This window comes from Branchiostoma floridae, chromosome 11 (assembly GCF_000003815.2).
Source record: "Branchiostoma floridae strain S238N-H82 chromosome 11, Bfl_VNyyK, whole genome shotgun sequence".
In the NCBI taxonomy this organism is placed as follows: domain Eukaryota; kingdom Metazoa; phylum Chordata; class Leptocardii; order Amphioxiformes; family Branchiostomatidae; genus Branchiostoma; species Branchiostoma floridae.
The window spans coordinates 4435141-4452037 of NC_049989.1; the positions used below are offsets into that span (position 1 = coordinate 4435141).

General features: G+C 40.0%; 2 protein-coding genes across 12 annotated transcripts in view; one reads left to right on the forward strand and one right to left on the reverse strand.

The window, feature by feature from the left end:
- The window catches only part of LOC118426141 (xanthine dehydrogenase-like), a 19167-nt gene extending 16525 nt beyond the window's left edge, over positions 1–2642 (forward strand). Inside the window, exons 31-35 of the mRNA XM_035835401.1 lie at positions 169–303; positions 689–812; positions 1107–1203; positions 1547–1657; positions 1846–2642. Of these exons, the coding sequence (XP_035691294.1) occupies positions 169–303; positions 689–812; positions 1107–1203; positions 1547–1657; positions 1846–1913 (535 nt within the window). The 3' untranslated portion in view covers positions 1914–2642. The remainder of the gene's footprint in view (positions 1–168; positions 304–688; positions 813–1106; positions 1204–1546; positions 1658–1845) is intronic.
- Positions 2643–5011: 2369 nt separating this feature from the next.
- The window catches only part of LOC118425672 (xanthine dehydrogenase-like), a 30221-nt gene continuing 18335 nt past the window's right edge, over positions 5012–16897 (reverse strand). Inside the window, exons 11-34 of one of the 11 annotated variants that reach the window (XM_035834678.1) lie at positions 16764–16841; positions 16477–16587; positions 16238–16304; positions 15862–15959; positions 15490–15651; positions 14925–15047; positions 14581–14667; positions 14254–14311; positions 14023–14169; positions 13567–13756; positions 13159–13263; positions 12894–12972; positions 12545–12659; positions 12121–12201; positions 10953–11117; positions 10524–10582; positions 9672–9833; positions 8882–9010; positions 8520–8653; positions 8025–8159; positions 7416–7539; positions 6876–6972; positions 6306–6416; positions 5012–6062 (exon numbers count right to left, since the gene is read on the reverse strand). In XM_035834678.1, coding sequence (XP_035690571.1) covers positions 5995–6062; positions 6306–6416; positions 6876–6972; positions 7416–7539; positions 8025–8159; positions 8520–8653; positions 8882–9010; positions 9672–9833; positions 10524–10582; positions 10953–11117; positions 12121–12201; positions 12545–12659; positions 12894–12972; positions 13159–13263; positions 13567–13756; positions 14023–14169; positions 14254–14311; positions 14581–14667; positions 14925–15047; positions 15490–15651; positions 15862–15959; positions 16238–16304; positions 16477–16587; positions 16764–16841 — 2685 coding nt within the window. In that variant the 3' untranslated portion in view covers positions 5012–5994. The remainder of the gene's footprint in view (positions 6063–6305; positions 6417–6875; positions 6973–7415; positions 7540–8024; positions 8160–8519; positions 8654–8881; positions 9011–9671; positions 9834–10523; positions 10583–10952; positions 11118–12120; positions 12202–12544; positions 12660–12893; positions 12973–13158; positions 13264–13566; positions 13757–14022; positions 14170–14253; positions 14312–14580; positions 14668–14924; positions 15048–15489; positions 15652–15861; positions 15960–16237; positions 16305–16476; positions 16588–16763; positions 16842–16897) is intronic. The other 10 variants (XM_035834677.1, XM_035834679.1, XM_035834680.1 and 7 more) reach the window with 10 other exon arrangements.

The window sequence follows — 16897 nt, forward strand, 5'->3', positions numbered from 1 at the left end:
CGTGGATAAATCCTTGAAAGCTCTTCCTTTTTCTTTATCTGAGAGACAAGCTGGTAATGTACGAGGAATAAAAAGTTCCATGATTGTATATTGTCTTCAAAAAACTGTTGAAAGGGCATTCAGAGAGCACATTGGTAAAGATATCAGACTTTTTCCATCTTCCTACAGGGAGCATCATCCAGTACCGAACAACCCCCCTGCGTACTTCAGTTTCGGCGTGACCTGCACGGAGGTGGAACTGGATGTTCTGACAGGGGAGCGAGAAATCACGCGGTCTGACATTCTGTTTGACTGTGGGGAGAGGTGAGTACAAAGTTTTAATGCTTTCATTCTGCTATGACCGATGGAATAGCCTAAAGTGTACGTTTATACTCTGGCTGGGTAATACCAAGGGCTTAAAAATTGTAAATTGTACATACCATTCAGCACGTATGAGAAAGAGTAAATGTACCCACCAGTACATTTGAACATGCCCTCTAATCTGAGTTGTAGTGCTTTAATACACAGCAGTTTGTCACAATAGAGAGGGATATTGCCATACGTATACCCGAAAGGTGTGAAAGGGATGACTTCCACTCCACCTTTTCTCCGTTGTTTCTTACCAGGACGTTATATAAAGCAAGACGTCCTTGGTTCTTACAAGCAACCAAAGCTCTAACTCCTGCCGGCTTTCCCATGTACTCCACAGTGTGAATCCTGACCTGGACATAGGACAAGTTGAGGGAGCGTTTGTGTTCGGGCTGGGCTACTGGCTGACGGAGAAGTGTGTTTACGACAAGGAGACAGGGAGGCTGCTGACCAACGGAACATGGGTAAAGTCAACACAGTTCTGTTTCTTGCTTTGCAAAGATAGAAAAGTATAACTGGGTGACTCCTACTCTTCTTGATATTAAGTGTTCTACAAGATATTTGATGTCTTATGCTTGCACAGTCAAACACCAAAGGCTATTTTAGGTCCCTTTCAAAGGACACATTATTCAATGAAAATGTTGTGTTGTGTTTAGTGACATACTGAAAAGTTTTGATGCCTACAACCTGTGTCCATTGTTGTTGTCCCCTGATAAAGTTGTTTGACTGATACATGGATTTCTAATCACACCATGAAGGAATATAAGCCTCCTGCAACCAAAGACATCCCAGCGGATCTCCGAGTTACCCTGTTACCAAACTCATCTAACCCGTACAACGTGATCAGGTCTAAAGGTAGGAGATCATATCTGCGCTTTTGAAAAATACAATTGGTTTTGTTGTGTGTGCGTCTGTGTTTCCGGATATTTTTGGTCAGCATAACTTAAGAACCTCAAGATGGATTTTAATGATATTTTGTATGTGGATAGGGTTTGGGTAGACAAAGGTCAAGGTCAATTTTGGGCTCCCTGGTGTACGACCTTGTTGGAATCTGTATTGAACACTAAAATGAAAAGACCCCTTGGACAATGAATTGATAAAAGTGAATACAGTTTGAAGTGGTGTTTTGTGTTGAATCTAGAATTTTTTTACCTTGTAATGTAACAAACATATCAAGGTCAACCCTGCCCCCCTACAGCTGTATCTGAGCCGCCACTGCTGATGTCCTGCTCCGCCATGTTTGCTCTGAGACAGGCTATCCAGAGCGCACGGGAGGACTCCGGCATTGGGGCTGACTTCTTTCCATTGAGTAAGTACAGATTAAGTGCGATTGGAAAAAAACATAATTATTGCCATTCTATTCTGCAAAAATACACTGTCTATCACTGATTCTGTGTATCACTGATTCTGACAAAAGAAAATCACGAAATACAGTTATTGAAATACAATATTGTTTCATAGTACTGGTTAATGTACTATTTGTCAATCACATTACAGATGGCCCTGCCACTGTGGAGACTTGTCATCAGGCCTGTCTTGTGGATTCTTCCAACTTCACTCAGTGACACTGTCACAGCCCACGTGATCACTGGACCTACCTTTAGCCTCTACCACTACCAGGTTGCTGCAAAAATAGTAGAAATTGGCCAAATTAGACAGAAAACATGCCAGAGGAGTTAGAGTACAGTTTGCGCCTGGCCGGCCAACAAAACTAGGCTTTTATTCCTAACTTGGCAAAAGTCCCCTATTATTAGTTGGTCAGGCGGGAGTCTGGCAGAGACTACTTACTACCTTGTCTGATATCACTTCTCTGAATTACGTGAAGAAAATATCCGCCCCACTGGTAATGTTACCCAAAATCACGAAAAGTAAACATCATTATTATAACGTTTTATCCCTTTGCCGTCCGTGAACCATCCCGTTTACAAAGATGGAAGTACCGCTGTATGCAGGATTATATTGATACCAATTTACTACAGCTATAGTCCTCGAAAACTTCGTGCAAACATGGAATCACATAACAGAGCTGATGGCAACAAATTTCTTATGGGAGGAGTTGAACTATATTGACGTAATCCTAGGTGGTCCGGGTGGCATGTTTCCACGGGAAAATTTTGCAATCTTGGTCGTGAGCTGTGAGCGAGCCGCCTGTGTGTACTGAAAATGGCAGGTGTTTTTGGCGACGCCTGATGGGCGAGCCTAATAGTATAGTGTGCGACTGTTTGCAAAGAATTCCAAAAACTGTACAGGCATGTCAGGAATTTTATTTCCGCGCATCATGCCGCGCATCATGCCGGACTGAACCATTACCTCCACGGGTATGCTTTCCAGTCGCAGGGCACATTTACGTGTGCACAGCAGTGTATTCTCGCGAGGCGATTTTCGATTGATCGCCGTGCAAAATTGAGAAAAGCCTAGGACTTCAGACGTACCAGAATTGTAGTATGGTGGTCATGGAAATGTAAACATTTGAAACAGGGGATAAAGGATTGTTGAAATATGTTCCTCGGAAAATGACCCGTGAGTTCGTTTGGAGTTTGGAAAGTTTGGTGGCCTTCTTCACCCTTGATATCTTTGTTTCAAAAATGCAAACTAATGTGTGAAACAAGCATTGTTTGAGCTTAAATGATGTATATCATGTGGGGTTGTGAGATAGCGATGTGTTAGTTAACTTCGCCATTAAAGAACGTTATATTTTGGGTAGCGTTTGTATGTGTGTGTGTTTGTAGAAGACCACCATAACTCGAGAACGCCTGGATGGATTATATTGATATTCGGTATGTGGGTAGGTCTTGTTGAGACCTGAAAATGATTAGATTTTGGGTCCCCTAGCGGCCTGTTACGGTACTGCAGCGGAACTTCCTGGTTTGATATCTCGAGTTCTGGACATGCTGCGGCTATGAATTTTAAGTGGCAGACAGCTCTTGATGCCGTGAGTAAGTGGTATAGGTTTGGGCCCCCTAGCGGCTTGTTTTGGAACTGCATGACAGATTTAGTGTCAGACTTTGAAAGGGAATAACTCAAGAAGGGGTTGACGGATTGTTATGATTTTGGATAGGTTATGTGGATAGGTTACGTGATGCTTCATATAATTCCATATCAATTATGCAGATTGGAAGCTAATTTGCATAATTACTTGGAAAATCGTCTAAACATGCTCAGTTCAATTATAGGACCATTGCAACATGTGACCTTTGTAACTTAAAAAGAGAATATTGATAGATATATATTATGCCAAATAAAGACCTAATTTGCATAATTAATGAGAAAATGCTTTCATGTCATTGTGGTAAATGGCGGGAATTTCCTACTTGTAGCATTTGGAAGTTATGTACAGGTGAATATCGTTAAACAGTAATTATGCAAATGAGGTCCTTATTTGCATAAATTATCAGAAAAAGCGACAAAATCCTCATTTCTTAACATATATTGCGCACGTCTGTTTGGTGAAGGAAATGATCAAGTTATATAATTTATGCAAATGAGAGCCTTATTTGCATAATTAATGACGAAGGTATGGGGTGTGGAACTCTAGTTCAACATGTGTGACTTGCTCTAAGTGGTGCGCCGCATCCGGACCATGAAAAACGGCCGTATCTAGAGGCGTACGTGCGCGTACATCAGTTATCAATTCATAGCCGCATAATAGGGCACTCAGTCAAACATATAGCATATGTAATTTAAAAATAGAGAAATATAGATAGACATAAAATAATACAAGTTGTTATCTAATTTGCATAATCATTGAGAAATTGTTATAAAATCAAAGTGGTTGATGATGATAATTTAATTCTTGCAACATTTGGCAACTACGATATTTGAACGTTATTAGACATACATAAAGTAAATTAGGGTCTCATTTACATAAATTATTAGAAAATACTACAATAGCTTTCTTTGCTAAGACTTTGATATTTCTAGCATATTGTTTAGCTAGAGAAGATGATCAACTGATATGATTTATGTAAACGAGGGTCTGATTTGTAAAATTGATGAGAAGCATTTACATTATTAGTTCACCCTTCACTCACAAGAGAACCTTTTGACAGCAATGCTCTCTAAACATTAATCGCCAGGCGAATGGAATACGACTATTAAAACCCATTAATAACAACAATCCTTAATATTTATAAACAATAAAACCGTCGCCATGGCAATAATTTTAATTGCCACACTTTTTGTGTCTCATTCCCTCTCGTGACAAACTCTCGTAGATGAATTACCAAGGAACCAGGTAGTCAACATGCCAGCACTCCTACATAAACACTCATACATAAGTGGGTTTTGAAGAGGTTATGTTAGCTTGGCTAAAGGCCCAGAAGAAACCTAGAAGATAACAAGTCTGAAATCATGAGGCAATTGCTTTGGTTTAATTCGAATTATCTTTATTCTTGGAGGCCTTTAACCAAAGGGGAATCTTATTTATCTCTGATTTACTGTGTAATGATGGACGTTTTATGACAAACAGATCATTTATTTATAGATATGGAATGATTTTTGATGAGTTTAGATTTGTACAATTATTATCCAGTATCCCTGACAAATGGAAACAAACTATTCAAGGTATGCCTATATGTGAAACAGTAATATTACACCTGTATCAAGATATCCCAAGTGGGTAAAAGGTCTTAAGATAAAGAAAGAAAGACACATGAGTGCTATATTTTGAAGACGTAGACCTGTATTCGTCCTCACTCAACAGTGAACTGTACTCAACTCTGTACCCTTTCTAGTCTCCACGGGCATTCAACACTGATTCAAGGGTTCCATTACTCTCCTAAGCTTATATATATCTTGTCTAATCACCTATACATAAACTTTCTCAGAACATTTAACTACATGGCACGTTTGGTCAACATAAAGTCGTAGTTATCTTTTACTTGGTTGATATTGTACTTAATGCCACATGATTTTAAAACTTGTAAATTGAAGCTTGAAGCTTATACTTAATTTTAGATGTATAAATCTTTTATTCTTGATGTTCTGATTCTGCTGATGTTCAACTACTAGTATGTAATTGTCAGTACTGCAATTCAACCCATTACAGTGTACTATGAGTTGCTAATTATTTTGATAATGTGAACTGTGTGTACTCAATAAACCATTACTACTAACTACATGGCTTCACTATCTAGTCATCATGAGTCATTTCCTCAGACACTTCTAAGATGTTAAAGGACAATGCTCAAATGTATTGTGAGATGTACAAGGGAGTTACTAGCCCCCTGCAGCTGCTGGAACATTAGTTATCTTCATGGGTCATTATGTCTAATTTATACTAGATTAATGTAAGTTTTAAGTAGTCTGTTATAACGCTTTGGTCTATGTTGTACATACATGTGTTAATTCATAACCAGTTGCCTAATACAAAAAAAAATACAACGTACATATTACTTTGCCCTACATTGTGCCTGCGACAATTGTGCAATCAAAATTTCACTTGACTTAGTTCTCTTCAGATCTCTTCAGGCGTCGACGTTTTTCACGCTGTCATCGGGATGTCTACTCTTGCCCCGAGATTGAATGCTCTTCTAGACAAGAGTAAGATGTACTCGGAAATCAGCTATATTTCTGCACAAGGAACACCCTGATACACGTCTGTGTACTGAAGATTACAGAGGCCCACTAGTGATCACGGGTGGGCTGTTACAGAGTGAAGTTGGACGAGTCCACAAGACAGGCCTCATGACAAGTCTCCACAGTGGCAGGGCCATCTGTAATGTGATTGACAAATAATAAGTTAACCAATACATCTGATCCCAACCTTTCTATGAAACAATAAGGGGGTACAAAAAATGTATTTCCATGGTTGTATTTTGTCAGAATCTGAGTGATACACAGAATCAGTGATGCACAGAATCAGTGATACACAGAATCAGTGATAGACAACTGTGTATTTTTGTGGAATAGAATGGCAATAATTTATATTTTTCCAATCGCACTTAATCCGTACTTACTCAGGGGAAAGAAGTCAGCCCCATTGCCGGAGTCCTCCCGTGCGCTCTGGATAGCCTGTCTCAGAGCAAACATGGCGGAGCAGGACATCAGCAGTACTGGCTCAGATACACCTATAGGGGGGTCAGAGTTGACCTTGATATGTTTGTAGATACAAAGTAAAAAGGTTCTAGATTCAGCACAAAATAACAATTCAAACTGTAATCACTTTCACTGATTCACTAATAAAGGCCAATGAGTCATTTCATTCTAGCGTTCAATACAAATTCCAACATGGTCGCACACCAGGGAGCCCAAAATTGACCTTTATCTTCATTTATTTATTGGTTTGGCTTCACCGAACACACAGCCAGGGCTGCCCAACTAACCTTTATCTTCGCAACCCATATCCACATACAAAATATCATTGCAATCCATCTGGAGATTCTAAAGTTATGCTGACCAAAAATATCTGGAAAAACAGACAGGCAGACACACTCGCACATTCAGACAAAAACACAAAAAACAATACCTCGAGTCCATTCTTTCCATGAATTTTTCAAAGAGCGCAGATATGATGATGATCTCCTTACCTTTAGACCTGATCACGTTGTACGGGTTAAATGAGTTTGGTAACAGGGTAACTCGGAGATCCGCTGGGATGTCTTTGGTTGCAGGAGGCTTATATTCCTTCATGATGTGATTAGAAATCCATGTATGTCAGTTACACAATGCTGAACACATGTTGTAGATAACAAGTTAAGTTGATATGTATTTCTTATGTCTTTATTACTCTCAAAACAGTGCAAAACATATTCATTGAAGATTGTCTCCTCCTGAGGGGACCTGATGCCTCTCAGTACGAGTCAAATGTATGTATTCTAAAAAGCCCAACGCACTCATCAGGAAGAGTCACTCGGTTATAATTTTCAATCTTTGCAATGCAAGAAATAGCATAGACACAGAACTGTTATGGCTTTAAGAGCCTCAGACATCAAATCTCTTGTATAAATGTAAAGAGCCCAACACACTTGTCAAGAAATGTAGGAGTCGCCCAGTTATGATTTTCTATTTTTGCAAAGCAAGAAACAGGTGGCAACAACGGCATAGCCACGGAACTGCGTTGGCTTTACCCATGTTCCGTTGGTCAGCAGCCTCCCTGTCTCCTTGTCGTACACACACTTCTCCGTCAGCCAGTAGCCCAGCCCGAACACGAACCCTCCCTCAACTTGTCCTATGTCCAGCTCAGGATTCACACTGTGGAGTACACGTGAAAGCCAACAGGAGTTAGAGCTTTGGTTACTTTGAAGAACCAAAGGAGAAAAGGTAAAAAAAATCAATACATGTATGAGTCTTCACCCTGAGTAGGCCTATAGGAGTGGAAGTCAGTTAAAATCCCTTCCACACCTTTCAGGTATAACGTTATATAGCACTTTCATACATTTCAGGTAAATATAAATATATATCTCTATTGGGCCCTTGGGCTACACTGTTGTTCAAGCATTGCAGCTGAAAACTAGGGGACAAGTCTACCGGTACTGGCGGGTATTCAACTACATTTTACCCTTTTTCATACCAGCTGAATGGTATCAACGTAATTTACAATTTTTTTAAGCCCTTGGTAATATTGACCAAGCCAGGGTTTCAACATACAACCTACCAAATGCATTTTTTAAAGCCACGCTAAGGCTATTCCATCGGTCATAGCAGGATGAGAGCATTTATTAACACTTTGTACTCACCTCTTCCCACAGTCAAACAGAATGTCAGACCGGGTGATTTCTCGCTCCCCTGTCAGAACATCCAGCTCCAACTCCGTGCAGGTCACCCCGTAATTGTTGTACGTAGGGCGAAGAGTCGGAAGTGGATGATGCTCCCTGTAGGCAGATGGAAAATGTCTGATATCTTTACCAAGGTGCTCTCCCTTTCAATCCACCTGACAGCTTTTTGAAAACACTATACAATCATGCAACTCATACATTACCAGCTAGTATTGTCTCAGATTAAAGAAAAGGCAAAGACAATATGCATATGTCAGGGCATGATGGAAATGTGCTTGCTTGTCATTACTTCGGATGTTACTTGATGTCGAACTTCAGTCGAAGAGTAGTAGTGTGAAATTGTTGGTTCAAATATCTTCAAAGGTTCAAAGCTTTTTATGATGCCCAAACTACAGAATCGAAGCACCTCTCAGCCAACCTTGAAATCGTGACGAAAACCTGTAAAATTGCACCCACATGTATTTCTCGGACAGGTCCACTCCTTTACTGTGACAGGTGTTGATGAGTTCTGTCCATTTTGGAGCTCCGCCCATCTCCTGTCGGATGGGGTTGATCCGTTCATTCAGCCTCCGGCAGCATTCAAGCACTCCCTGGAGAAATGGATGTAGAAGCATTGCTCTGGGCAGAGGACTGTTAAAGTATGGATATATTTCCTTGAAATCCTGATAATAATAACATGCCGACGGAGATGGCAGGGCAGATAATCTAAATATGTCAGTACTAGAGTTAAAATTGTTCTGTACCGGTCCTTTTGTGAGTTGTTCTTGTGCCTTAGTGGAGTTGTGTGGCAAATGGCTATTAGAGGACTGTAACGTTACCTGGCAGTTCAGTTCACTGGTGACATTTCCTCCTGAGTCGCCACTGTTGGGACTGGACAGAGAGTTGGTGGACATTGTGTGGACCATCTCCATGGGAACGCCCAGGGTGGCGGCTGCCACCTGCATCACCTGCAGTTGGAAAACAAACAGCAGTTCATCCGCATGTACCAAGGACTACTTTGGTTAGTCACGATATCAGAAACACTTTGCCGCATAAGAGTTATGATCCTTTGTACTCGTATAAAGTTTAAAGTCGGAAATCAAAAGGACCATGGTTATCACTTTTATAAAGCTACTGAGTTATTTCAAATCATTCATTAATTACGTTAATATGTTCGAAAAGGTTGAATGTCAAAACGCTACCTGGAGAGCTAGAGGGAAGATGGCGAAGTACCAAGGAAAGTGGGGAAAATTATGTACAACTGATACATCTTCCTCTGTCTGATCTATATCTAATAGTTACATTTCCTCTGTACCAGTTTGGTATAGCTTTATGATTTGGATGGTCCACTTTATGTTTATGTTACATAACGTTATTTGTAAATATTGTAAATAAAAAAGTTACAGAACCAATGCTATTTTGTGTACAGGGCACAACTGAAAAGCAGAACGCATAGTACTGAGTTGTCCACCCTGTCTAAATAAAACAGAAATAAATAAATACAGAGTCATAGATCGTCATAACAACTGAAGCATTTACGCTACGTGTGGGATTCATGCTTCAGTTATAGTGATCATTGTGGATCATACCACACTGGAAAGCTAGTCCAGCTTGTTTCAGTCTTCTCACCTTTGTATCCACGCCCTGTCCCATCTCAATGCCGCCATGTGTGATGACCACGGACCCGTCGGTGTGGTAGATCGCCACAAAAACCGTGAAACGAACTAAGGATGGGAAGAAGGGATATCGACAAGGAACCACAGACAAGCCCCTCTTCTTCCAACGATTTTCCTGCCAATGACATCAATATTGTGATAAAGCGGTGGTTGAAATGTATCAAAAACAAGCATTAGGTATTATATAACTTGGTACTTAAGTGTACGTAACACTACATACTGACTCAATGACAACCTCCTTTAACATAGACGAAGAAACAAGTCATTGGAAGAAACATGCATCGTCAATTTTCTCATAATTTTATTGATAATGGGCCTTTTTAAAGGAATTCTTTGAATTCTGGCCATGCCCAATTTATCGTGGTAACTAGTCTTATGCTTAGCTTTAATGGTTCTGTTAACTTGGTCCGCCAAACAAAATTTCTATAAGATCACAACTGTTACAACAAATAGATCAGAAATATTTGTGAAAAGGTCGATGTAGGTTAGACATCCAGGTAATAAGATACGCCAATAAGTAGTTACTCAAGCAACTGGATATGGTTTTGGAAACGGTCAGACGTTTCAACTGGCATCCACCAATTTTCGTCAGTGACACTGTAGTGATGGGAGAAACTGGGCTTTTATACCTAAGAATGAAGACAATTTTAGCTGTCCAATAGGAAACATGTAAGACAAATTCAGGCTGAAGACAATTTGAATTCCAATAGGAACAAAGACAAGCTGAAGACAGTTGCTTGAGTAACTACTTTTTGGCGTATTTGTGGAAAGAATTCACACATTCAGTAGTATTCTACATTCTTACCTTGTTGAAGACCTCTATCTCCTGCTGTCGTTGTTTGATTTGTGCCGATGTCAAGAGGTCTACAGAATGTCACATATCGTTCAAGATTTAATCGGGTGCATTTGTACCACACAAAAATCATCTATCAGAAAATAACAGTCTCGCTCCTGGAGTGGAATGCCCGTCTGGCAATAATTGTATTCAAATGACAGTTCATGAGTGGCTGTATTTGATATTACAAGAGTTTTATACGCTATTCGCTGTACACGAAGTACTGCGTATTTCTAGTAGTTCAGGTGAAACCACATAGTATGTGGTTAATAATATGCCAAACAAGCAAAATCACAACTAGAGACGACCATACTTTTGGAAATATATCTTTAAAAAAAAACATGCTTATTGAAATATCAAATTCTAGAATCACAAACTGGAAAGACATGACAGAAGTACCGTCCCACAACTGAGTGATGTTGCAGTCAGACAAAACGTCTCCGGATAGAATGGTCTGTCCCTTTTCAAACATGTTGATCCTGCGTATGTCTGTAGGGTCCTTATTCAGGGTCTTGGCCACGTGTTCGATGATGTGCTCCATGCAAAAGTGAGCTGCGATAAACCCTGGAAGTAATCGTGGATATTTCTAAATTTCTACTGCTTTCAAAGAAGAGGTCCAATCCTGTATCATAGGGCCTTCACACTGAAAACCGAATTAGCAGGAATCAAGCAGAACCAGCCGGAATGAAGTATTTGCAAAATTCGTGCCACATTCGGGGCCATTCGGGTGGGAATTCCAAATGGACCTTATATCCCCTTCACAAGAGAAGGAATGAGCCAAAGTGCCGTCAGAATGAAAATTATTTTCTATTCCTGGGAATTCGTAGTGTGTTCTTGAAACTTTTACTGCATTCCAGATAATCTTTCGGCCACATTCTGGCAGGATTCGAAGTGGCATGCCGTTTCAGTTCTCCATCGAATGAGATAAGAATGTCTCGAATAATGTTGGAATGCCGTAGAATGCGGTCAGACTGCAGTTCGAATAGTTAGAATCCACTTTGAACGCCATTCGATATTTCTTCACTTCGAATGCACCTCGACAGTTTTTAACATGTAAAAACTTTCGGGCCAGCCAAAAGCCGGGTTGGCACACGGGCTCAAATAGCTGGAATGCAGTGAGAATTTCTGGAACACACTACGAATTGCCAGGAATAGAAAAGAATTTTCATTCTGATGGCATTCCGGCTCATTCGTGCTCTCGTGTGAAGGGGGCTTAAGTAACATAGATAAAGAACCTTATATGATAGACTAGAAACGTAAATTAATTCAGTCTGTTTCACTTGTAGGCTTTGTGCTTTGTGCCAACAAGCATGAATTTATAACCTTTTTTTGATAAAACTTTGTACGTAAATCTACGTAAATAAAATCTTAAATCTTAGACCAATACGTTGAGTGATTCTTATATCAAAATCGACATCAATTGACATGAAAAAAATCTACCTAAAACAGATTCCTTATTGACGATTGCGCCTAATCCGAGGGTTAATTACACAAAGCTTTTTACTTTTATACTCGTTGGCAGCTTACTGCACAGAGAATAGTCGATACGTGTAGTAAGAAATCTTACCTGGAGCTCTTGTGTAGGTTGTCGGAGCAGTGTGGGTTTTACAGGTCTGCCCCGTGAGTTGCCAGTTTGGGCAATAGTACACTAAAATGGCCAAATATGTGCATTAATTCATGTTTTATATGCTTTTTATATCTACTGTTTCTACGTCATACTGGAATGTTATGAATCTGAATCTTAGGATAAAGGATATAAGAACCAAATTAGTATATTTCATCATGAAAATGGTTAAGTTCTGGCCATTTAGAAAATTGACAGGTGAAGGTGTTATCTGATTTACAAATGTACAAAGTGCGTAAACAGAGTGCATACAGAAACGTTAGCGCTAGAATTATAGAGCATCTGTCCAAATACACTGACTGACACATGGTAACACAACATTTTCTAGCATTTATCATTTAAGTCCGGTACCAACATGATTTCTCACCATTTTCAACCGACATTGGCAGAAGATACATAAAAGACAGGTGGACCGAATATCCATTATCTTCGTACAGATTGTACACCATTGCAAGCAGCCTTCCCTCATCGTCAAAACCAACCTGTAAGTAGAAATTACCCAATATGGTATGACTTAGTGGGAAGTCTATATCGATCAATTAGACACCTCAATCAGCCTTTTTTCCTGATATACATGTAGATATTTGTATTTTGATTTTGTTAGAAATGACGTATAATAGGAGAAAAAAATGTTTTTAAAGTAGAATATGACAAAGTGGATTAATTTTTCACAGCATCACATTATTCATGGCAAGTATGACTGAATGCACACCCACCTCATATTTCACAAGATAGGGTGCTCTTTTCGACATGGCTTCCATGTTTGCATCAAGGCTCATGCTCAAGCGTACAGTCCTACAAAAAAGATGACATGATTCAATGTCAATGCTGTAAAGAATGGACGAACAGAATAAAACATTTGAAACTCACTAGTCAGAAAAAAAGCTCACTTGTCAGAAAAGAAATCAGTATATGTACTGTTCTTTGATTACTAGATTTCCCCTCCATTCAATCCATAATGCCTGCAGCATGTGACGTTACCTGTTGAGATTTTGAGCAGCCACAGCACAGGCAGCAGCTGGCAGCATGGACGCTGGGCCCTTTCCTCCAAACGCTCCTCCCACTCTCTTGACAGACACATGCACTCTGTAATAATGTATATTATTATAAATGGTATTTAACTGGAGATTTAACTGATGCGTAGATATGATTCAAGACATTTGTAAGACTAATAACGCTTTTGTGTATGTCTGTTTCCGTCTTCCATTCTACCTTCAAATTTAATCGAATCGACCAAATTTCTTTTCACTGGCATTTCTTTGTAAGATTCAAAATAGTATGGTTGGGTTTAATTTTGGGTGATGTGTAACTTTAATGTTCAAATCAAGAAGTGCATAGCAATAGCTATAGCCTCATGAGTTGGGGTCTCTGAGACGTGCCAAGCCTAACCTGTGAGCTGACATTCCCGTCACCTGTGCCACAGATGCCTGGACTGAGTCCATAGACTGGGTAGCAGACTGGACGTCCATCCCATCCTCAGTTGGAGTACAGCGGCACACCTGGGTCTCCATGTAGAAGTGATACTGAGAACCACACGACACCTCTCCAGAGATACGATGAGGAGCTGCAGCTAGGGCACCTAATGGCGGAAAGTTACTTGTAGTCAAGCTGTACAAAGTTATAGGAGTTTGATTTCACTAATGACAAGACATAAGTCCTATAAAAAGATTCATACAACTTTTCCCCTAGACCTGAGTAATGATATTGTATTATCATACAGCCAGATGAAAAAGATATGCTTTGGTCAAAATGTTGGATAGTCGGTTTGTCCCACGTCATAATGTTCTCAAATAAATGGACCGTAATCAGCGATATTTTCATTCAGAGAGGTCTATTGAACAATACCTTTCGGATCTCCCTTTACCACTTCCATAACATCCGGGTGAAAGGATTCTGCAGTAATGGCATCCTGGATGGTGAGGATGGGGGGTTTCATGTCGGTGTAGGTAACCTGGACAGCTTTGGCCATGGCGTCAGCGTGGACCTGGGTGTCTGAAATAAACAGAACTCTCTCAATAATCATGTCACTAGTCATGTTGCCAAGCGTTCGAAAAATGTTTAAAAAACGACATTTACCTGCAATGACAAGAGCCACCGGTTGACCTGCATACGACACCTCGTCGCTGGAGAAAATCTGCGAAGGTAAAGAGAAAGGTTTTCTTCAAGACATGTTTACAGTTTGTTACAATTGTTTCACTGTACCTGCTCTGATTATCCTATTGTTGGTTTGGGTGAGCTTTGTAGGTCCACATGGTTTGAATTTTCTCCAGATTTATTTGACAGAACCTCAGTTTCTAAGCAATGTCTTCTAATCCTTTGTGTAAATAGTCACCACCTGATTACTTTTCTTATCCTTAATTGCATCCCCGATGCCCTAAACAATATGTAAGCACACGGATATACCTCAGCTACGGGGGATGATGGCAGATTATAGTTGTTTTCTCCTCTGACATCTCCGGCTGTCAGATATGCAACTGCTCCTGGCATTTCCTGTGAAATAAGCAACACAGGATTTTGGCATTCTGTACTTATCAGGGATCATACACTCATGTAAAACATCCAAACTGTAAAAAAATAGCTGTTGAGAGATATACTACATCCAGGGACAAAATATCCAAAGCGACTTTTTCTTGCAAATTTACTTACTTGCGTTTCTTACACATGAAAACTTAGCACAACAGTGCTTTGACACAATCATGCCATGGCGCGTGAAAAGTAAGGTTTACAGTGATATGATAAGACCATACCATGGCATGTGAAAAGTCCATGTTGCCTAGTTTACAGTTGGCGACAGTCGAAGTCACAAATGCAGCATAGACTTCTCCAGGCATAGCAGGCATGTCGTTGATATAGATGGCTTCTCCAGATGCCTCAAGATAGTATTAAACATGATACATTGGTTTATGTAGTTTAAATATTCTCTCCATCCTTTTTTATCATCTACATGTAGGTTATAGTTGTAATTGATTTCACAGGGCCATTTGTACAATTTGAATCAATTGAAAGCCATTTCAGCACCATGGAAAGGGTTCACAGTTATGTGTTTTCCTAACCCCCAACACAAATTTACCATAACCTCTACACAGCTGTTGTGTAACATACATGTACTTCACCTATATCATCTTAAGGTATGTCCGTCAGTGTTACGGATGCTGTTTTAAACGGACAGAGGAAACAAACACAGTGCTACTAGTGAATTAAAGTAGATGTACACATGACGATATAACATTTCTCCCATACTATACAGAGGTGGCAGTACATGTAACTGCCAGGCCAATGCAACAGTGTATTAGAATTGTGAGTCCATCTCACCTGCACCCTGGACGATGTTTTAGGCATGGGCTGCCTGAGAGGCCACTCGGACTCCTTAGTCTGGAAGTGCTGCTCTCCGCGGGACACCGGACGTGCGAGCGAGTCTGCCGCCGAGCAAACCTGCTCTGTCAGGCTTTCCTTCCCAACGGCAGACAGGTAAAACTGCAGGGGGAGAAGTATTTCATTTATTGATTGATGTAGCAACATTTTCTTAACCATAAAAATAACTTTCAGAGCTATAAGCTCAAAAAGAAGATGAAGCAAAGTCGTGAACATAATTGCGTTCTTAGTTCTTACATATAATCTATGGGATTTATGCTCATTGCCACGTTTCTTTCGGACTGTAACAGTGTAAGTGTAAGTTGAACGTGCCTTATAGAAGAGTCCCATGGCCAGTTGTTTTGTGTACTGTACAGACTGGAGAGCAGACTCATCCGGCACCAGTTCTGCTTGAAGTACGGCGAGGGCTCCTTGTGGACGAAACAGCCAACAAAAGTTTGATCAATCGATACTTTGATTAGACAACGCCATTGCGATTTTTAAACTATACCACAGTGATATCCAAAATCAGAATGCTATATCATAATAGCTAATGTTTCATAACCATTGATTTGACTAGTCAAAATCATTACGATTTTGAAACTTAGTTATTCACAATGATCTTCAAAATCAAATTGATAAGAGTCTAGTTTATTATAGTATGATATATTCATGTTTGATAAAGACGCATTTCTTGACAGCCTCGTACCTCTCAGTGTGTCAGCATCCGTGATCCTCTTTCCAACCAGAAAGTCTTCAGTGGCAGAGGCATGTACCTGGAATCATGTCAATGATATCGACATTCAAGTCTCTATCATAAGATACCCAGGTCATATTTATGTCATGTACTTGAAGTTGCTAATTTTATTGCAGAAAGAGGTAAAAAGACGTCACATTATGAAATGTTCAAGAAGTAGGAGACCTAGTAATTGTATATAGATATAATACCATGGTCTTGTTAATGCCGCCAAACACAATGCACGGTTTTGCGACCACCATTACGTCACTCTTACGGTCCAGTGTCATCCTGAAGCCAGCGTTGACGTACGCATGGGCATTCTGAAAGAGCAACAGTCCTTATGTTTTCGTCTGTGAAATATCTTATTCAGAAGGTTTTTCTTTACCTGTTGTATTGCAGCTGTGCAAGAATATGTTAACGTGCCAATCTTTTGGACGTTCCTATCTATGTTCCTACATAACGTTATATATTGTAATCGTTAGAAACTAGAGCAAACCTGAGACCGAGGAGCGACTTTGTAAGTACGGAACACATCTTCAGGCTTTCCGGCCGGAATTTCCAGCGAATGAATCGCCTGAAATAAAACAACATAGAAATTGAATAAGGTAAACTTTTGCATATGTCAGATTA